General features: G+C 36.4%; 2 protein-coding genes across 5 annotated transcripts; both read right to left on the reverse strand.

Moving 5' to 3' along the window:
• Positions 1–911: 911 nt before the first annotated feature.
• LOC121234713 (DNA-(apurinic or apyrimidinic site) endonuclease) lies at positions 912–8,631 on the reverse strand. Of its 4 annotated transcripts, none has more exons than XM_041130775.1 (9): positions 8,220–8,631; positions 7,508–7,600; positions 7,041–7,185; positions 5,238–5,439; positions 4,062–4,140; positions 3,500–3,561; positions 2,321–2,407; positions 1,988–2,091; positions 912–1,260 (listed from the first exon to the last, which is right to left on the reverse strand). In XM_041130775.1, the coding sequence occupies exons 1-9, from the start codon at positions 8,445–8,447 to the stop codon at positions 1,175–1,177; spliced, it is 1,086 nt and encodes a 361-aa protein (XP_040986709.1). In that variant the 5' UTR covers positions 8,448–8,631; the 3' UTR covers positions 912–1,174. The 4 variants fall into 4 exon arrangements, with proteins under 4 accessions (XP_040986709.1, XP_040986708.1, XP_040986711.1 ...); XM_041130774.1 differs by having other exon boundaries at positions 4,059–4,140; positions 8,220–8,599; XM_041130777.1 differs by lacking the exon at positions 2,321–2,407 and having other exon boundaries at positions 8,220–8,599.
• Positions 8,632–11,913: 3,282 nt separating this feature from the next.
• LOC121234715 (CBBY-like protein) lies at positions 11,914–21,226 on the reverse strand. Its single transcript, XM_041130778.1, has 8 exons — positions 20,837–21,226; positions 20,511–20,581; positions 20,026–20,184; positions 19,326–19,392; positions 18,808–18,903; positions 18,564–18,610; positions 12,684–12,764; positions 11,914–12,351 (listed from the first exon to the last, which is right to left on the reverse strand). The coding sequence occupies exons 1-8, from the start codon at positions 21,146–21,148 to the stop codon at positions 12,228–12,230; spliced, it is 957 nt and encodes a 318-aa protein (XP_040986712.1). The 5' UTR covers positions 21,149–21,226; the 3' UTR covers positions 11,914–12,227.
• Positions 21,227–22,427: the final 1,201 nt, after the last annotated feature.

Raw genomic sequence — 22,427 nt, forward strand, 5'->3', positions numbered from 1 at the left:
ACATGTGTTTTAAGATACGTGCCAAACAACTAACACCCAACCATTTTAATGACTTATCCGTCATGCATGATCTCTTATAAATATGTTTTTTTTTTTTTTTTTTTACAAATCCCTATTGATGGTCCCTCCCAAAAGTCATCTAGTGTTGCAGGCTTTGTTGGCATTATCCAAGTTGTTTAAAAAAGAACACCTAAAGATAGATATAGCACGTGCGTTTTTTATTTTTTTTATATATAGATATGTATATATGTTTATTTTATTTCAATATTTTCAAGGATAGATGACATCTCGTTTTTAATTCCTCAGCTCACGTAGCCCATGCAACTGGTCCGACTAAAAACCAACACCCAGTAAACATTTATTATTCATACCCTTCAATCACCATCCATTCTCGTGACCCAACTGCCTAAGGAAATCAAAAATTCATTTCATACCTCGGTGTTTTTACTGATAAGATGAATTGAAATTACAATTAAATATTAAATAAAATATTATTAAAATATATATTTTTAATATTATTATTATTTTAAAATTTAAAAAAATGAAACTTTTTATTTTATTTTGTATGAAAATTTAAAAAATTTATAATAATTAAATGAGATGACTTCTGTATTCAAACAAAAACTTGGTTTTAGATCTATTAATATTGTTCAGGTTCTACTGGTTTGAAGGTCGGTGTGAAAACACAACCACTAAGGCTGTGTTTGGTGTATAAATACATGAATTTGCAAAATAAATTGTTTGCAAATTTATAAGTAGAAAACAAATTAATAACCCTTTTTTCTCTAAGGTCAGTAAAACTAACCATTTCTGAAATGAAAGGGTGATCTGATATTATTGTAGTGAAACTTCCCTGAGTGGAGGAGGTTTAAGGTGCTCATGAAATGGCCTGAGAGAACATCCAACAAACATGAGGCTGACCATTAACTTTTGTGACATTTACTTCCCCAAGGGCCAAGGCTTTTGGTTTAACAAGTTCCACTTCAGAAGAGATATTAGCCCAATAAAATAGTCAAGATGCTGCTGATTGATTTTCCATGTGCATATGTAGCAGGTTCTTGCTACAAACATTAGGAAGTGTCGGAAAAAACTACCTTTGATAACCTCACAAAGTAGTCTTCAAGTGCAAGGCAATGACATCATTAAAAAGGAAAAAGGGCACATGCTAGCACTTTTATGCAGAAACTTCATCATGCTTGGAATTGAAGCATCCCTGTGAAAGTTCGAGTGTAACTGGGCAATGATCACTGCCGTAAAATCCTGCAGAGTTGAGTTGAAAATCAGTGTTATGCATTTTTCTATGCTGGAAGCAAAAAGAGAGTAACAGGTTCAAAATTATCCATACTTCATTTTTACTCTTTTGTTTCGAAATCATAAATCCATCCTTTCCAATTGGTACCATTGTAGAAATAAAGCTTGTACATGGAAAAAGGCCAAGTAGCACATATTCACAAGTTAATCTAGGCAAGACCAGATTGAAATCATTTAAGACCCATGAAGTGAAAGATATTAATCGACTGAGATCCTAATTGAAATCACCTCTTTCCCACAAAAACAAAATAAACAAAAAATAAAATAAAACACAACAGACATGAACATATGGGTAAGTATGGCTGTGGAACAGATACCCTCATCAACATCCCATGCATTATCAGCCAGGGTTCATCCAATAAAATGAAGAATATTGTTGAGAAACCACAATTCCTTGTCAGTTATAGCCATGGTCACAGGGTGTTGCGGTCTCCAACAGTTATCAGTCTCAGGTTAATATTTTTAAAGTCAAACAACACTTTTCCTCCTGAAATATAGGTCTCCAACAGTTTGACTTCTCTTTTGTTCAAACTGTTTTAATAAGATGAGGAATCCCGGAGACTGTTTTAATATCCTAAGCCAAACTGTTTTAATATCCTATATTTCTAATGCCAGTTTCAAGTAAGATTAATACAATGCCAAAAATGAGCCTTATTCAAAATTAAATAAGACACACCTTCTAATTCAATCCCTTGCCCATGCATCTCACATGCAACAATCCTATCTTTGAGTTGCTCTGAAACTATGAAATAGTCTATTCTCATCCTTTTTCCACGATATCTGCATGAAAACAGCTCATTATGATCATCATAAAATACAAACCAATCCAAGATAGTCAACCACTCTTCACTACAAAACATAATCAATTTCACATTTTTTTAAAGGTTAATCAATTTCACATTTTAAAAGCCTTTTTAACATGGAAAAGATAAAACGAAATAATAATCAACTATGCTAGCTACAGCATCAATTTCCCAGGCATATAATCCTTAAGATATCAACTTCTTACTTCCCAATGGGATGCCCAGACCATGAGAAGCCACACTCCATGTTCTTCTCCTTGTGCAGGAATCTATATGCATCTATTAGCTTTCCCCTGAAGCACAATCCATATCACTCACTAAATGAAATTGAGAACCTTTTAATGGGGGAGAAAGGAAAAAAAATTATAAGCAAAAAGAATTTAACGAAAGTCCAAGGTCATAAATAGAACTAAAGATAGAATCATAGAGCAAAGTAGCAAAGAGGCTTCATACACTATTCATTAAGCTAGGATCAGGAAAAAGATTTTAAGAACTCATTTTTTTATAAGATTTTGTGAACTCATATCAAGAAGGTGGTGCAACACAAGGATATTTTAGTTTGTTAATTATAAATATAAATTTCTCCATGTATACTTCTTGTTTACTTGGGCTTTGCCTATTTACTTGATCAAATAAAATCTTATTTTACATATAAAAAATTATAAATATGAATTCCATATTCCATTAAAATTGAATAAAATGATCTTGTATATTAATTGAACTTAACCTGAATCCCATGGTGAAATTATACCAAACTATCTTATACATAAATAAGTTCAGATCCAAGCAACAATATGCTAATATTGGGCGATATTCCTGCTCTGAAAACCCAATTTCATTTTTCCAACTCACATCTAGATAAGAGAAGAGGGTCTGTTTTAAAAAAATCACAAAACTATAATGACAATACTGCAAACAACCTTAAAACAAGTTCGGAAGATGCAAATTCTTCAATATTTCGTCCATGGAATATTTAGGAATATGGAAACATTGAAAAAAACTATTAAAGCAATGGAACCACTTCACCATGAGAAGCACTAAAAACAATGGAGCAATGATGTTTCTCCAAGGACACATATGCTATAAGATAAGCATTAAAAATATAAGAAGCATATATGAATCCATGACCTAGAGCCGCTTTTCCACGAGAAGAAGGGTTGAGCAGCCTAATATATAATGAGAAAAACCTGCTCTCCTCTTTTTGATGGAAGGAAAAAAGGTGGGAAAAGAAGATAGGGAAACTAGTAGAAATTTTTTGAACAAGTTGCTGTGGTTCCACTTTTTTTCCTACCAACAACAGTCTCATGGAAAAGCCATTTGATTGTAGGTCATGGTTTCACCATCCCAAATCATGGAAGCAGAGATTTTCTGATGAAATCACACACTCTTTCAATATAGTGCCAAAACGCATCCTTTCAGCCAAGGTAAATCCAGGCTGCCCACAGTCCTGCATCACCGAAAATCAAGTAAAAGCCAAATCATAAGTTAATACATAGTATATTAAATTGTAAAGTGCGTGTTTAGAGGAACAAAATGAATAGCCTCATCTTATTAAAATATTTAATTTGATGCACAAAACATAATCTTAAGCAGAAATGGTCATTGTAAAGAGAAAGGATACTTATATGGCAGCATTTTATTCCTAAACTAATCCTGCTATAGCCTGGTACAATTAGAAGGATCTGTTATAGACGGTGGATTTTACCTTCATAGTTATAAAAATTCCAATGGAGCAGGTGAACACATGACATGCACAAGCATTAAAGAAAAAAGGTGGTTCGTACCTCATTTCTGCAGCTTATTTTCAACTTTTTCATGTTTCTCAAATTACAATCAAAAGGAAAGTTAAAGAAAAGGAAAAATAAAAAAGATGAAGTATTTCTACATACGGATGCAGAAGTAAAGTATCGCATAATTATGTGCAAAAAATCAACAACATACTACCACCTCTTTATTTGGAGGAACATAACCATTGAGCTTTGCTGCACTGAAAAATTCTGGATGACTCACATCGATCTCTTCATGGCTGCAAGTAACAAATTCAAAAGGGTTTTGCAAGTAAGATAAGATTTTATTAATAAGTAAAGAGGATAAAACCCTTGTACACCGGAAGTAGACAAGAGATCCACCTAAATGGCAAAGGGAAAAAAAGAGAAGCAAATACAAGTTTAAGGATCTTGGTATAAATATTGATGCATAATGCTGATATTTTTCAAGTCTAAAAGGGTTGTAAGTCATGTCAAGCTCTACTATAGTCACTAGTAGTCAAACTGTCACTTTCTAGGATATTAAAACAATTTTTTTTTATGATGAGGAATCCCGGAGACTGTGTAAACATAACATGACACTAAGTTCCACACCAATATGATGCACACTGATCACGAACACCGAAGATAAATAGAGTGTGAAATTATACACATCTTAGTAGCACTCAAATAATAAACACTTCTCTCTCTCTCTCTCTCTCTCTCTATATATATATATATATATATGTATTTGTGGTAAAGGAGATGATGACTCAAGCAAAAGCTTGTGAATAAAAGTTAAAGGATAAAACAAATGCATGTAGTTGGAAGATGATATAACAAAATACACCCTCCCCCCCCCCCCCTAAAAAAAAAAACCCAAAAAATAGATAAATAAAGGGTTAATTGCAAAAATAGTACCTCGGTTTTTTCCTTTTTGCAATTCAAGGCCTCAATTTTTAATTTTTGCAAAATTGTTTTTGATGAGTAACAATAATTAGGACACAAGAGGAACAATAGTTTGCCAAATTGATACCTGAACCTCAATAATTTTTTTTGATAAGTACCTAACCTCAATAATTAGGTACCTCCAATTGAAATTTGACGGCAAGATTGCAATATGCCACGTGTCAACCTTCGATTGGATGAAGTGGATATTGATGCCACGTGCAATATCCAAGTCAACCAATCGAAGGATGACATGTGGCCGCCTGTGAATTTCTAACGGAAAATTGATGAAGGCATCTAATTGCAAGTTTCTTGAAGTTCAGGTATCAATTTTGGGAAATCTGGAAATTGAGGTCTCGAATTGCAAATAGGTGAAAAACTCAAGTACTGATTTTGCAATTAATCATAAATAAAAGAGATAAACACTCACCTAACATTCAGATCACCACACCATACAAGAGGCTTATCTGAAGATTGAAGGACAAACTCCAATATCCTTTTATCCCACTTCCTTCTCCTTACAAATGAGTTTACCTCCTCTTTCCAACCATTGTTTGGTACATATGTATTCAATAAGCGAAAGTTGTCGAATTCAGCTAAAATGACCCGGCCATCTGGTTCATGCTTTGAAGCTAGCAGCAAAGACAAGTATCTGATTAAACTGCCATCCCAGTGCAAATGGAGAAAAAACAACAAAATTTAAGTGACATATTTCAAAGATAACATGCGTACACAAGAACGTTCCAAGTATGGACTTAACAATGTAAGAATTAAGAACATGAAACAAGAATTCTTATTTTTTTGCATTGGTTGATATTTCCTTTATTACTATCTAGACATTGTCTCAAACTGAAGGGTCCAACCGGATAATAATGTTTACCAGTGTTATTGTAAACCAAGTTCTGTCTGTTTTTCATCAGATTACGAAAATGCAAATTACAGGATCGAAAAAATGTAGGCTCTTAAATATGATTTTTGCCTAGGCAATGCCCTAATAATAACAAAACAATACAAAATTCCTTTCCATTATTATCACTTGGCCTTAAACCTAAATAGGTCAAACAATCTATATCCTGCGCCAAGTTCTAAAACCAGAAAAGGGATAGAAAAAGAAACAGACCTATGGCACATTGCTCCTTCAAAGAAAATAAAAGCAGTAGAAGTCACCAAGTTGATATTGACATTTCAGGTAGATGAAAAAACATAGATACCTTGTATTGTTGAAATTCCGTATGATAGAACACTCATATAAAATAACACTAAACTCATTGAGGTCCCAGTGGGCCTCATTTAAGATTTCCTCACAAAAAGGGTGTTGAGTATTGAGAAATGCCTTGAATTGGCACTATTGTCTATCAGCATTTGGCTCCAACCAATCCACCAAATAAAATAAAATAAAAAAGACACTGTATTTTCACCTATTATTTCATAACACATAGCCAGAAGATGACCTGCAATGGAAAACCATGTTAACTCAGATTTTTTTTTTTCCTTTTGCCCAATAAAATTCATTTAGATTCCTTAATTTCTGATGTGAGATAAGTCAATGTCTTCATAATTTTCTTGTCTCTTTTATTTATTTTTTTTCTCTTGAATACTTCTTGTGAGCTCGGGCTATGCCTTTTCAGTTTTTTAATAAACTTTATGATTATTTGACAAAAAATATCTGCTGTGAGATAATGTACAGACCATAATTTCTGATGTGAGATAAGTCAATGTCTTCATAATTTTATTGTCTCTTTTATTTTATTTTTCTCTTGAATACTTCTTGTGAGCTCGGGCTATGCCTTTTCAATTTTTTAATAAACTTTATGATTATTTGACAAACAATATCTGCTGTGAGATAATGTACAGACCATATTTTGTGATCGTAAGTAAGACCACCATAGCCTACTCACAATTTAAAAACTAATTGACTTGATGAAGGTTATAAGTCTAACGAGACAACACAAAAGTTATAGTTCAAAACCCAATCACATCTGCAGCTTCCAACCTTCTTCAGAATCATCTATGTGTGTTCATATTAGTAAAAGGATGCCTTGGGAACTGACGTTGCACCACACACATGCACGTGCGCTCTCATACACACAAAGGAACAGAAGAAAATGATCTAAAGCCCATACTCAAGAGATGCCGTACATACTACAATGTGATAATAAAATTATGTCTCGTTGAGTTTAATTCAATTATAAGATTTTATACCATTACATATAAGAGATTGAAGATGATATACCTGTTTTGTCAAGATTGAAGAAGACCTTTTTTGGTTGGCAACACTTCTTTACCAATAGTGCAGTTCCTGCATACTTTGAATCTGCAAGAGACCACCAAACACGATAATTTGCAAAGGGCAGACTTGAAAGGGCACGCATCAAAATCTGCATTGTTATGAGGGAAAAAAATTATCAAACATCGTATACATTCTATAGAAAACTAGGATACTTCCCTAATACCAAAAAAAAAAAAAGTCGCCATTTTGACAAGTGAGAAGAAGAGACATATACTTTCAATTCAATCACATAAAAGCCAGTAGAGGTTTTTAAGTTTTTTCTCTGCTACTGCTGCTGTAATCTTCTTGAGATTGTAATTCATAGAGACAATACATTAAAGGGTTTCAATTGGATGCAAGCAGGCGTCCAAATGCACACACGCTCAGGCTTTTAATTTATAGAGATATCAAAATGATAGGAAAATTTTTACCTGTTTTTCTTCACGTGCTGAGCTTGTATCATCTTTTAGTTCTCCTGGATTTTTCGGTGCACCCTTTGAACCACCCGCAGGCATCCTTACTTCCTAACAGTGATGTACCATACACCATCAATAAAACAGGGAAAAAAGGCATGGTTATTAAGAATCATCATCTACCAAAACAATTATTTAATTTAAAAGTGAGCTAAGCCAATTCACAAAGCAATTTTGAAGCACACGATGAGGTGAGCTAAACCATCCTACAGGCTCAGCTTAACATAGTCTCAATGTCATAGCAAACCCCTTCCCATGTGATGGACCCCCTCAAAATCTAAACAGCTAAACAGAGTACAATAAGGTCAAGCACTTCTCAATCTGAAGCAAGTCAAGCATGTTAAGCCCTAACAATAAAAATAAAACAACACCAAACATGCGAACCTTACTTCAGAAAAATTACCAAATTTCATAAGCCCCATGTATCGAACTTTCATTAAAGACCCAAAGTGTCAAACACCCACGTGTGATCTCATCACAGATACATCCTGCTCAAAGACATTGAATACATGCATCCCACTGCGCACATTCATCAATATGTCAAAGACCCACTTGTCATTACATTTTTATGCCAATATTCATGGCATTCCCACACACAATCGATTCCAAAACCAAATAGGGTTCATCAAAATAGAGAGAGTGTGTGTGCGGGAGTGGCTCATTGAATCACCTGTATTGCAATGACGTCAGGATCGAAACTTGTCACGAACTTGGTGAACTCGGGGCAGTTGTTCTTGACTCGGAGAAGAAAGCTATTGGCATTCCAGGTCAAGAACTTCAACGGCTCTCTCTTGTCCTCACCTGATATGTCTCTATTCTCACCGTCTTCCTTTTCAGAGGAAAGAGAGGGTTTCTTCGATGGCCCGTCCTTCTCCACTGGTTTAAAGAAGCGCTTCATTCTCCTCCCAAGTTTTCAGAGTACTCCGACACTGATCAACTCTGCGCTGTGTTTGTGCCCATAATTTTTGTTTATATTTTCCCTCGAATATCGGATGTTTCTGTGACATCGCTCACGAGCCACTGCAGCCCTTGTAGCATTGTCATTGGTTTATCTACGTGCAAATGCAAGCACATATTTACATAATTACATCATTAAACCTCCGATAGAGTAACGAGAGGAGATGAGATAACTTTATATTAAAGTTAAAAATTAAATAAAATATTATTAAAATATTATTTTTTAATATTATTATTATTTCAAAATTTAAAAAGTTAAATTAAAATTTGAAAAGATTAAATTATTTATTATATTTTGTGTGAAAATTTAAGAAAATTATAATGATGAGATAAGACGAAATGAGTTGAGATAGTTTCTCAATCCAAACAGAATTTACTACCTTAAATTATGCATACGTAAATATTTCTATAAATATGAACAGTATCAATACATATTTGCAATAGCATTGTTCACTCTACAAATACTATTTTATTAATTTTTTTCTCTCCTCCTACTCTCTCCCTTGACATCAACGGGATTATTTTTGCCAACAGAATTTAGATTAAGGACAGATCTTACGTAGTGGGTGCTAATTATAAAATATATAATAATAATAATAATAATTTTAGAAAAAAAGTAATAATAATAAAAATATTTTATTATTATTTTGGCTCAAAGATACATAATCTAATGTGAGAGTTTTTCTCTCTGTTATGTTTGGATGCTGAGCTGAGTTGAATTGAGATGATAAAATATTGTTAGAATATTATTTTTTAATATTATTATTATTTTAAGATTTAAAAAAGTTGAATTATTTATTATATTTTGTATTGAAATTTAAAAAAATTATAATGATGAGTTGAGATAAAAAAGTTGAAATTCAGAGTTTTTTTCATCAGCCGATTTATAAATTCTATACCACACACCTAATGTGGCAAACCAGGTTCATCAATTAAATATAAAAACACAAAAACCGACTTTAGATTCTCAGTATTTTTTGCCTTGTGTGTAGAAAATTTAATAAAAAAATAAAGTGAAAATCAAACCAATCCAAAATTGAGCTCGATGAGAGAGAGAGCTTGAGGAGAGAGAGCTCGATGGGAGAGAGAGAGGGGGGGGATTTGGTGAGAGAGCGCTCTTAATGAGAGAGAGAACTCGAAGAGAGAGAGAAGGGGTTCGGTGAGAGAGCTTGATGAGAGGGAGCTTGAAAAGAGAGGTCAATGAGAGAGAGATGAGGTTCGGAGAAAGAGATTGAGGAGAGATTGAAATCAGATGGATGTGATGGGTCTAACATAAAAAAAATAAAAAATAAAAGAAAAGTGTGCAATGGGAGGTTGATGCGTAGCAATTCTCTTTTCTTAAATAGTAAAGGTAATCTTTAAAATATGTAATTTTACATTTGCATATAAATAAGAAAAATTATTTACATCAGCCTATTGTTGGCTGTAGCCGCAGCACACCTAATGTGTTAAGTAAAAAAAAAAAAAACATCATGTAAGGTGTGCGGAGAGTGTAGCTGATATATAGTCGGGCTCTATAAATAAACCAATGCTAATGCTACAAAACGAAGTTATGTATACAAAGTTAACATACACACGTGTACACTGTGCATGGTAAATAAATTCGTTTGCAATTATCTTTCTTGGCATAACAAATGCATCCTAGTATAAAAGCATCACCACTTAGGTGAAAAAGTGTTAATATTTTAATTTATTTATAAATATAATGAGTAAAAACAAAAAAAGTTATAAATTACACACCAAACTTTAACGAAACAAAAATATTATTGAATTTTAATAAATAAATAATCCTTAAAATCAATATCCTTAATAAGTTAGGGTTTAGAATAAAATCCCTACAGAATGCAGGTGATCACAAAGTCAGTGCAAAGTTAATAGGTGATGTTTGGTATAAATATGCTTTCTATGTGAGAGAAGAGTTGTAGGTGACTGTTACGGTTACTTGAGACTCACGTAATTGAGGGCAATTAAAGGATTAGTTACATCAAACCCATGGTATGGGCTCATGGATAAAGTTAACTACTCCTATCCTTTTAATACTGGGATTGGTCCATAATGAGAAACCCTATAAAGATGTTAGCAACATGAAAATTTTTGCAACTGTATTCTAACGAGATACGAATCTATAAAGATAAGTTCAAGCGAAATGTCCATGCCGAATGAGCAATATCAACGGCTCAATTGTGCTTCAAAATGTAAGATACCAAACTGGCATGGACAATCGTGCTTATTGAGAGGTTTTGCCATAATAGATTATCTTAACCTTTATAAATAATCTACCATATATGTAGTATTGATTCATAGATCGTTATTCGTTAAAAGAGCATAAGAGACATTTTCTACTAGATTTCTTGAGTTTTCGTTAGGGCACGCCGTAGGCATACTTGGAATCAACAGGTAACCTGTTGTATGCTAAAGCTACGTTTGGATGTTGAGTTAAACTCAGTTGAGTTGATTTCTTTATGAATAGTAATGGATTAAGTAGTGAATGAAGTTATATGAGACCCATCTAAACTGAATTTAAAGTGTGCTGGATATTAAGATGAGTTTAATACTTTTTATAAGAAATTGAAAAAAGTTGTGGGTCCCACGTATAAAGATGTTTTAAGTTGAAAAATATTGTAAGTCTCACGTGTAAGAAGGTTTTGAATTGGGATGAGTTTAGTAATTTGAAAGTTGAGTATTTAGATATTAGACTCAGTTTAAAATTAGATCAAACTCAACTGAGTTAGGAACCAAACACAGCCTAAGTCTTATTAAAGGTTTGGAAATTGAAAAACAAAGAGTTAATAGAAAGGCAAAAAAAAAAAAAAAAATCCATCTTTATTATTTGTATTTTTTTTCTTAATTCAGATTTTATTGAATTGTTACTTTTATTTTTTATTTTCCGAAATATGCATGCGACGTGTCACCTCTTGGATCTATGGTATGATAGGAACTCTATTTAAAGTTGTTAATCTATTGAAATAGTTGTGGTGTGGAAAGCTTGATCGTACAGAGTGAATGCTACCAACCATAAGTGCATGCGATGTGAATATACTATAAATGGGCATTAGAAAGCAAAACTGAGAGTCAGGGACTCGCACGATTTGCTTTAAAATCCCATAAAACAAAAGCCACTGACATTTCCTATAGATAGGTGTAATGGTAATGCATAGAAAGGGCAACACCTTCAACGAGAGGCTTATACAAATACCAGAAAGAAATAGCAGATATACAATGTGTCATGGGTATCCAATGGAAATTGCATTGCTTATTGACAAAAGCAGCCATCCAGCAGAATACAAGATCAGACCTTAAACTCTTGATTTCGTGGGAATTTTTCACTTTGGATCTATGATTGTATCTGTAAGCCAGAGAACCACTACCATCTGAAGACCACAGACTATACAGAAGAAAGGACAAAATGGAGCCAACTACATCATCTGACCTTTTAATATATGTTCTTAAACCGGATTACTTGTCCACTTGAATGCAAGCCAGCTGTCCATGGGCATACTGCCATCATAAATCTGTACATCTTATGAGACTAGCTTAAAAGCAATCTAAATTCAGCATACAAATAGTATTTCATAGATTATAGCACTAAAAGTCTTATTGGTAATGCAAGGCCTTTTTGTGCTAACTTTTAAAAGATATTCAAAACAATAGATATGGCCTACTTAGAGCCAATAAGCATTGAAGAATAATATGAGCAGGGTTAAACAACTCCTTACATGACCTAGCTAACGTATTGCTTCTCAAGAAGGCTTCCACAGAATGACAAGTCAAACCGCTCCTCTGGAGGATCTCCAATGCAGTCAAAGACTGCATCTGCATTTAAAAAGTCTTCATCGGCTGTGTAACTGCAACAAGAGATTTAAGCATGAAATGATGGTCAATGATTTGACTAAATACACGAATATTCAGAGGTTGAACAATTAGTGACTATAGTTGGTAGAAGGAAGGAAGTTAATGCAGACAACAAAATTTAACAGATATTTGGAAGTAATGTAGACAGAAATGTTGTACTATGGATGGTTTAAGTTGATATACCTAAGCTTTTATCCATACAAACAAAACTAGTATAAGAGAATTTTTAACGGAACTCCAAATTATGCAAAAAGCATTGATATAAGATTGAGGCATGCTTGCAAAAAGGAAGGGAATGGTAAGCAAAGAAGAAGTAATATGTTACCCGCTCTTGGTAACGATACACTTCATTCCAGCGGCTTTGGCTGCTGCAAGGCCAATGGCACTGTCCTCTACCACAACACAGCTGTGTAGATATAACCAATATATGAGTTCCCCACAAATACAAATATTTCAATCATAAAATAGCAGCATGCGTCTAGTTAAAAGATTATTTCATTTATTGATTTGACTCCCACCATCTAGGAAATATGTACACAAAAAACACTTGTTAATATCGACATTGTAGCATCAGATATCATTTAGGCCTTTATTTATTTTTATTTTTTTATCAGTAAAAAGAGAGATATTATATATATGAATGAAATAGGCATAGTCCTTGTACACGGGACGTATACAAAGGAACTCCTAAGTACATTCTAAAAGCGATAAATTAAAGACAGAAAATCCTGAACATTGTCCCCTTATAATACAATAGTGGAAAACCAACACATTAGAGTGTGGAGAAAAAATTCAACTCAGTCCTTGTGCGTTCCTTATCTCCAAAGCAACGCGCATTTCTTTCCGTCCAAATACACCGCATAATACACAACGGAATCATCTTCCACACTGTTACCACTTGCTTGCAACCTTGCAACTTTGACCAACATCTCAACAAATCCACCACTCTCATAGGCATAACCCAAGCAATATCAACCCTCAGAAAGATCTCATCCCACAACCCCCTTGTTACCTTACAGTGTAGTAATATATGATCTACCGATCCTCCATTCTTCTTACACAAGTAGCACCAATCCAATACTATATATCCTCTCTTCCTCAAGTTGTCCATAGTTAATATCTTCCCAAGAGCTGCACTCCAAACAAAAAAAGCTACTCTAGGGGCACACGAGACCTCCAAATATTCTTCCAAGGGAACGGAATAATCTCAAGTTGTGTTGTCAAGATGCTACAATACGCCTTAACTGTACATGACTTGTGATTATTAGACCTCCACTTCAGACTATCTCGCTGTGTCAATGGGATCTCCGTGGAATATAATAAACTGAAAAATTCTGAAACAATAAGTAATTCCCAATCATGGAAATCCCTATTAAAAAGGATATTTCACAGATGCACACCATGAGAGAACATACGCACTTCAGCCACTGAAACTTCCCTATTAGCTGCAATACGATATTGAAAAAACCCTTTCCAAAGCCTGGACTCCACACCACACATCCCGCCAAAATCTGATACGACTGCCCTCACCAACTGCAAAGCGAACTTGATTTACAAAACATGGTTACCCCTTCCTTATATACTTCCATAAACCCACCTCATAGCCCCCACTTACTTCTTTAGAGCACCAACCACCCCAAGCGACACCATGTCTAGCGTCAATAGTATCCCTCCACAATGATCCCCCCTCCAACTGATATCTCCATAGCCATTTTCCCAATAAAACTTTATCGAAAATTCTCAAATTACATACACTCAACCCCCCGTTCACAGCTGAGGCACATACAGTCTTCCATCTAACTAAATGGAATTTCTTCTGCTCCCCCATTCCTCCCATAGGAATGCCCTAAAGAGTTTCTCCACTCTGTTCACCACTCTTACAGGCATAGGAAACAAAGATAAAAAATAAGTGGGGAGATTAGTGAGAGTACTCTTGATAAGAGTGAGACAGCCCCCTTTGATAAATACACCCGTTTCCAGCCAGCCAGCCTTTTCTCTATCTTCTCCACTACCCCATCTCATATAGTTCTATTCTTGAAAGTTGCTCCCAGCGGGAAATCCAAATATTTCATTAGAAAAGAGGACACCTTACAATCCAGGAGGCTAGCTAGCCTGAGAATATTAGAAACCACACCCGCAGGAACCATCTCAGACTTGCCTAGATTCACCTTTAGCCCCGATACTACCTCAAAGTAAAGTAGCAATGCTCTTAAAGTTTGGATCTGGCTACTCTTTGCTTCACAAAAAACTAGCGTATCATCTGCAAAAAAAAAGATGTGATATGACAATAGTACCACCATCACCATTGCCCACCTGAAAACCCGTTAAGAACCCTCCCCTAACAGCAGCCTGCACCATCCTACTCAAAGCCTCCATAACTATGACAAATAATAGAGGAGATAAAGGATCTCCCTGTTGCAGTCCCCTCGAACTAGCAAAAAAACCAGCAGGTGTACCGTTAACCAAAACTGAGAACCGGGTGGTTGAAATACAATGGCGCATCCATGCAATCCACCTATCCCCAAAACCACATCTCTCAAGCACGTATAAAAGGAATTCCCAATTCATATGATCATAGGCCTTTTCCATGTCAAGCTTGCACAAAACACCTGAACCTCCCTCCCGTAATTTGTAATCCAAGCACTCATTTGCAATAAGTACTGAGTCAAGAATTTGTCTCCCATGGATAAATGCGTTTTGAGACTTGGAGATAATATGTTCTAACACTGAACTAAGCCGGTTAGCAAGAACCTTCGAGATTATCTTATAAACGCTACTAACCAAACTTATAGGTCGAAAGTCTTCGTTGAAACCCCGTGTTTCTTAGGAATAAGAGCAATAAAGGTTGTATTAATGGACTTTTCAAACTTCTGGAAAGAGTGAAATTCGCTAAAAACCTGCATAACATCACCTTTTACAATATCCCAACAAGTTTGAAAGAACCCCATTGAAAAGCCATCCGGCCCCAGCGCTTTATCCTTGGCCATTCCAGATATGACCTTGTAGATCTCTTCTTCAGGAAAAAGTCTCTCCAACACACTCACGCTCCGCAAATCAATTGCCTCAAAATACAAAGCATCAAGCTTCTACCTCCAAATAACCGATTCTGTGAGAAGTGACTCATAGTACTGTACTATGTGATTTTCTAACTCGGAAGGAGAAGATATCACCTGAGAGCCTGATTGAAGTGACTTGATGGCATTGTTACGCCTGTGTGAATTAGCCACTTTGTGAAAGAACTTCGTACACCTATCGCCTTATTTCAACCAAAGTGCCCTAGATTTTTGACGCCATATAATTTCCTCTGATAACAAAACCCTCTCCAAATTTGCCATAACCAATCCTTTCCTCAATAACACCTCCTCCGAATTATCTCCCAAAAGCTCTTTATTCTCAAGTTCTTGCAGTTCCTCCAATAGTGTAGTCTTCTGGTTGTCAATATGACCAAACACCTCCAAATTCCACTTCTTCAAGTCTTGTTTCAATGCCTTCAACTTACTTGCAAGAATGTAACTTGAAGTAGCAAAAAATTGATATGAAGACCACCAACCACTAACCATCTCTACAAACCTATATACTGTTAGCCACATATTTTCAAACTTGAAATACCCCCGCCTCCTGTGAATACCTCCATAATCCAAAAGGATAGGCTAATGATCTGAACTTACTCGAGCTACTCTTCTCTGACTTACTTCTAGATATTTAGCTTCCCACGAAAGAGAGACTAAGAATCTATCCAATCTCGACCAAACCCGCCCATTTGACCAAGTGAATTCATCCCCTACCAGAGGGAGGTCCATGAAATCCAGATCAAATATGAACTTGCTGAATTCTTCCATGGCCATAGAATGTCGACAGTGCCCTAAACGCTCACTAGGGAACCGGATAGTGTTAAAATCACCCCCTATGCACCACGGTACATCCCATAAGGAATATATACCCGCCAACTCCTCCCACAACCTTATCCTATCCCGATCCACGTTAGGACCGTAGGAACCTGCAAATGCCCATTCCCATCCATCAACCACATTTTTAAATAAAGACGCAACCGAAAACTCTTTGACACATTCCTTAATCGACTCAACCACTCTTTTATCCCACATAAGCAATACTCTACCTGAGGCTCCCAAAGAGGCCAAATAGGTCCAACCCACATATGAACACCCCCATAAACTTTGCACAAATTTTCTGTCAATGAAATTCCTCTTTGTTTCTTGAAAACACCCCACATCACCTTTCCACAACCGCAATAATGCTTTGATACAAAGGAGTTTATTACGATCATTAAGCCCCCGTACATTCCATGATAAAATCTTAGGCTTCATAAAAAACTATGTTACCCCTCCCTCTCGACCTATCCCTTTCGACACTCCCTTCTTTCACATCATAATTAATGGAGCAAGTTAGCTTTTTAAGCTCCCTATCCCGCTTTGAGGCTGATTTTGAATGACTAGCCTCAAGTGCTACGAGGAGAGCCTTAAATTGTTCTTCATACCCTCCAAATGAAATCCCAATGACCTCCTGAATTTCCTCTACTTTTTACCCAATTTGACGAAGAACTCCCATAATTAGATCTGGGCGGGAGTGTACACAAGGGTGTTAGAATGACCCCCTCCTCAGCATTACTAGCAGAAGCAAATAATCCCAATTCCGAGCCACATAAAGCTTCTGATTCAACACTGGGTTCCATTACATTTTCAGTAACACTGAAAACTTCCAAATCACCACTGGGTTCCACTACATTCCCCTCATAAACACCCATCTCCAAAAATAACCCCTATTCCGACGAAACAGGCTGCACAGGAGACACCGTTGTACCTCCATCCACCACACACGACTATTTCTGAGCATCCTCCAACACCAACCCACGAGCCGGCAATGTACAAACCAAACTCATAGGCTTCTTATTAATCGGCTTCTCTATCAGAGCCCTCAGTAGGGAGAACCCATGCTCCGACGAGTAGGACTGCACAGGTAACGCTTCTGTGCCACCGTCCACCACACACGGTAAATTCTGTACCTCCTCCACCGGCAACCCACAAACCGACGTCGAAAAAGTGGTATTTAAAGGCCCATGCAGAATTGGCAACTCCCCCTCCTCGATAACCTCCCGTCGAGGTGACTGAGTCGGCACCCCATGATGCTTGTCGACTGCCGTTGAAGCTTTTTGTGCCGGTAAGGGAGCCATTACGGCACTTACCGGCATCGCGGGAGGGTGGACCAGGCTTTGCCCCGAAATATCGAGAGGTGTCCGAAACACCTTCCAGGCCTTCTTTGGGCCTGCGGCCTGGCCTGGCCTGTATCTTGCTAGCCCAGCCTACAGCCCGGCCCGTACTCCATTTGCCAGCCCAGCCTGGCCCATATTCCCTTCCCTTAAACCCAACTCCCACTGATCCGAAGCCTGGCCCAAACAATTGGAACCCAAAGCCTGGCCCAACTCCTTTACTTCCTTACCCTTGACGCAATGTTTAAGACCAACTAATTCTTCCAATAATAACCCTACTTTTATCTACTTAGAACCCTTAACAAATATTCTTCATCTATCTCTTTGCCTCTACATGACCTCTGCACGACCTCAGGCAAGATAGGCACCACTCCACTCACTTCTTGCTGTCGTACTTTCTGCGCATGAAGGACCTTGCTGTACGATCTTGAGGCATCAACCATGAACGCAGGAGCACTGCCTTCTCCCCTGGACACCTTCGGCTTGTCTGCCTGCGATGACCATGGGAGTGCCATCAATTTGTTGCAACCCCTCTGCATCATTAATACTGCATTTCCAGTTCTACGAGTTCTAAGAAACTCTGGGGAGCCCAAAGACGTAGCACAATCCCTCACCATCAAGCCTAGCCACCCCAAAGCTTCATGCTCTAAGGAAATGTATTTCACCACACGCCAACTATTCTCAGTGATTCTCCACCACCTAGCATTCTCCCTTCTAAACACAAATAACTTCTGTTCAATGAAGACCTCTGTGCACATACCCATTGTCACCAACCAATACACTAACACGATAATCACCAGTCTGAACTTAACACCCAACTGGACTACATGCTAATCACCACGAGGAACTACCACCATTGACGACCCAACACCAGAAGCAAAAACACAAGAAAACCAAGAAAAGCAAAAAGTGTACGGAGAGAAAATTTTAGGAGAGAGAATGGTGTTAGCTAATTTCATTTAGGCCTTTATGATTTGGTACCTTGAAGGATCAACACCCAGAGTGCTGGCTGCTAATACATAGATGGCCTGCAAGGAGTAAGAACACAGTTTAGTAGCTAACAAAGAGGTTATTTTTTGACAATCATGGAAACTCATTAAAACTCAAAAGATTAGGTAGTTAGGGAGTTGCTCTAATAGCACGAGAAAAACCAAATGATGTTAAACATAGATGGTGGCCAGACACCATCTCACTATGTTGACACTGAGAGGGATGAAAGGTTTACTGGATCAGGCTTTTTGCGGGGAACCACATCTCCTGCAAATATCTTGATTTTTTCTGCCCGCTCAGGTCCCAACAAACATGATACTATTGCAGAGACCTAAAAAAAACACATACTTCAGCTGTCAACATAAGAACTGGTTCAAGAATCAGTATGATACAGGTCACAAATAGATTAACTTGAATACAATAACAAGGTAATGACCAATCAATCCTAGCATTAAAGTGTAATACATTCATTCTGAAGCATAGATACTGATACAAAAGAATGTGAATGAGACCCCTTAAATGCACTTATCAGTCTCTGCAACAATTATCCAACATAAAAACCATCTGACATACAAGAACACAGTTTCCAAAACTAAGAAATTAAGATCCCTCATAGCATCCTAGTTTGAACTGTTTCAAGCAGAGCACACTGCACACTGGATTTTTGTTATGGGGTTTTTTTTTTTTTTTTTTTTTTGGAGTCATGGAAAACTAATCAACCAATCAATTACAATTGAACCTGATTGTGCATACCGCCTTCTCATTTGAAGTGCTGCACACGGCAACTTTGACTCCTTTTTGTAAAGCTTGATCAATCAGCCTGTACAATTGATAAGAGATATAAGCCAAAGTCAAATATCCGGAAATCTAAAATTTATCTCATAAAAGGTTACTGATCTACTTTTACAAAATCATCTATTTATTATGACATAGACATATTCATTAATATAACTTCAAAATGTGGTATGCTAGAATGTTCTTCTACAATTGATTTTACAAATCTGCTGAATCCCCAACTATATGGCAGCTCTAGGGAACTTGGAAGGAAAGACACGTTTCAGAATAAAATATGGAGTCAACTCCTTATTAGTATCTGTTGCATGCCTCAGATAAATGAGAATAAAGAAATCAAAGATGCAATGTGCCACTACATGTCGTAAGGTCACTGATGATGCAGCTACTGGATCATTAAGGATCAAGATCACAAATTTAAAGGGATATAGATGTCCACTTAATTAACCACAACTACTTACAAGGGGAACAACAAATTGAAGTTTGGCATTCTTATAACTGACTTCACAATCAGAACCAGTTAGCAGGGACTCAACTCTGTTCAGGATTCCTACTTGTAAGTATCAGATTTATGTTCTGGTACAGGCGGAAGATCTATGCATAATCAAAGACAATTATTAAATACAATAGGTGCAAGATAAGCGGATCAAAGGTAACCAACTTTTCAACACCCGGCCGAAGAGGGAGCAGTTTTTTCTCAATAAGGGCCATGAACAGCTCTGTCTTTCTCTTGTGAAGTGAAGCTATGAACTCCTTTCTTTCTTCTTCACCCTTTGGAGATTTTTCCGGCCAACCTGTCTTGTTAAAGTAGGCTGTCATCCTACAAAGAACAGAATCAATTAGCTGCTAGTTCCCTTCACAGTTACGCAACGTAGTATATTTTGGCCTACATGCAAACTACTGAGCAAAGAATGTAATTAGACATGAAAAAAAATCAAGCACACAATCATCTTTAGTTTGTGTGGCATACTTTTGTGACCTACGGAAAATGTTATTTGCACACCTCTTTTACACCGTTGTTCTGGATCATTGAATTTGAATAAACTAAAAATATAAGACAAATGGATTAAGATAAAAATAAAAGGCGCGCACATAAGAAGTAAAATTAGCACTATCCATAAAATTTTTATCTTAAGGAGACATTACCTTTCTTTTCCTCCCCCAATCTTCAGCAACTCCCCGTACAAGTCTACATCCCAGATAACACCCAATTCTCTCTGGACAATGAGTTAAGCTACATAATGTGAGCAGCTAAACCATGGATTCATATGAAGGCATCTTCGGATGCATAACATCAAAACCAAAGCCATATAAAGCTAATCTCTTTACCAAAACAACAAAACCCTTTGGAATAATTCGGTAAATTTCTGAGCCCCCATTTTATTACCACATCATTCAATCACCAAACATTATGTATAAAACAACAAGATAAATAAAAATAAATAAAAATAAAAAAGCAAGAGGATGCATACTTCTTTGAAAGTGTCATTGAAAGAGATACGATGCCCGTCCTTCTCTGTATCGACGAGCACGCCATCGCAGTCAAAAAGAAGAGCCGATGGAAGAGCTGAAGGAGCCGAGCAAGTAACGCCCCTAGAACCTTTTCTCAAGCTCATGGGCCTGCTTCTCAATGTTTGACAGAAACTCGTTCTGGTTGCCAAAAATGAAGACGATAACGTTCTTTCATGGGACTTGAGGCCAGCAATGAAGGTCTTCGTGTTAGAGAACAAAGCTGTTGGCGAAGAAAATGTAGCCAAGGAAAGAGAGAGAGCCGTCGACGCCATCAGAGGAACTTGAGGAGAGTAACGACTAACGAGGGTGTCCTTTAACGGCTTCGTGTCCCAGACTTATCCACCGTGGAGCCACAAATGCAGTCTGGGTGCAGTACTACTGTACATAAGGCGCACTGAGGAAGCATCGGACGGCAGAGAGAAAACATTGGATAAGTTTGAGTTGGGCTGAGAAACTGATCCAAGTTGTAACAAGCCCAAGCCCAACCCATTTAGGATTAAAATGTGTGTTTTGTGTACAAGACCTTTTTTCCTTTTTTTTTTTTTTAAAAAAAAAAATTTTAATCCGTAATTATGGCTTATTATAATGTGATTCATTACAATTATTAAAAAGAAAATTTCTTTTTATCAGCTACTATTTACCACTCCACACTCTATAAAAAACACCTCCAAACTCTAAGAAAAAGCAATAGATGTGGGGTATAGGATTGAATAATGGTTGATATATAGCATTTCTCTTATTAAAAAAATCAAAACAAAGACATTTTTTATTATTTTTTTATTTAATGTTAATTGATGTGGCTGACTTCTTTTCTCATCAGTAATGTATTTGGTATGTCAATAAACACGCTTGCAAATAAATTTTTTTTAGTGCACAAATATAAACGTGCGATGGTTGGTAGTCACTCAACATGTTCATTACATGACTACCAACTATTCACATGTAACTTTCATGAAGCTTCAAGTGTCATCGAGCGATAGACAAAATGACCCTAGTGTGTTTTGTGCATATATGCAAGGAGGTTTTCACGTCTGTAGTGGGTGAAATGGCAGAGGTTTTTTAAGCACAGCTTTCTTTAAAGAATCAATCAGCTATGGGCTTGAAGAAATAGAACCAAAGCGTCAGTATTGATGCATATAACAAAGAATCCCATATACTTGGTTTTAACTCATCATTTACATCAATTAGTTGACTTATATTAGTTATCATCAATGCATAATTACTGAAATAGATGACATGAATTATTGCTCTCTAAATTTCAGAACTCATAAAAGAGTACGAGTTGCAAGGAGAGAAGTGTTACGGCCACAGAGTTATTCTATAAAAGTAAATATACAAACTGACATGACTTTCTATAATACGTTAGATTTACTTTATAATAAAAATGACTTCATAATTTAACGTATCACATTAAACTTTGTCAGTTTATAAATTTACTTTTATGAGATTTTTTTTATGACTAAAGTATTTTTCGTGCAGAAAACATGCCACTACTAGCTAGGGAAACGGATTTGATATTCTGTGAAACTATAACCATCACATTAAGTCACC

This window comes from Juglans microcarpa x Juglans regia, chromosome 6D (assembly GCF_004785595.1).
Source record: "Juglans microcarpa x Juglans regia isolate MS1-56 chromosome 6D, Jm3101_v1.0, whole genome shotgun sequence".
Classification (NCBI taxonomy): Eukaryota; Viridiplantae; Streptophyta; class Magnoliopsida; order Fagales; family Juglandaceae; genus Juglans; species Juglans microcarpa x Juglans regia.

Coding starts and splice junctions, on each gene's coding strand:
- LOC121234713 (XM_041130774.1), bottom strand. CDS start 8,447: ATGAAGCGCTTCTTTAAACCAGTGGAGAAGGACGGGCCATCGAAGAAA. Junction 4,141..5,237: donor TGTGGTGATCTGAATGTTAG/GTGAGTGTTTAT, acceptor TGTTACTTGCAG/CCATGAAGAGATCGATGTGA. Junction 1,261..1,987: donor GCAAGGGATTGAATTAGAAG/GTGTGTCTTATT, acceptor TCAACTCTGCAG/GATTTTACGGCAGTGATCAT.
- LOC121234715 (XM_041130778.1), bottom strand. CDS start 21,148: ATGGCGTCGACGGCTCTCTCTCTTTCCTTGGCTACATTTTCTTCGCCA. Junction 20,185..20,510: donor ATTGGGGGAGGAAAAGAAAG/GTAATGTCTCCT, acceptor TGTTCTTTGTAG/GATGACAGCCTACTTTAACA. Junction 19,393..20,025: donor CTTCGGCCGGGTGTTGAAAA/GTTGGTTACCTT, acceptor TCAATTGTACAG/GCTGATTGATCAAGCTTTAC.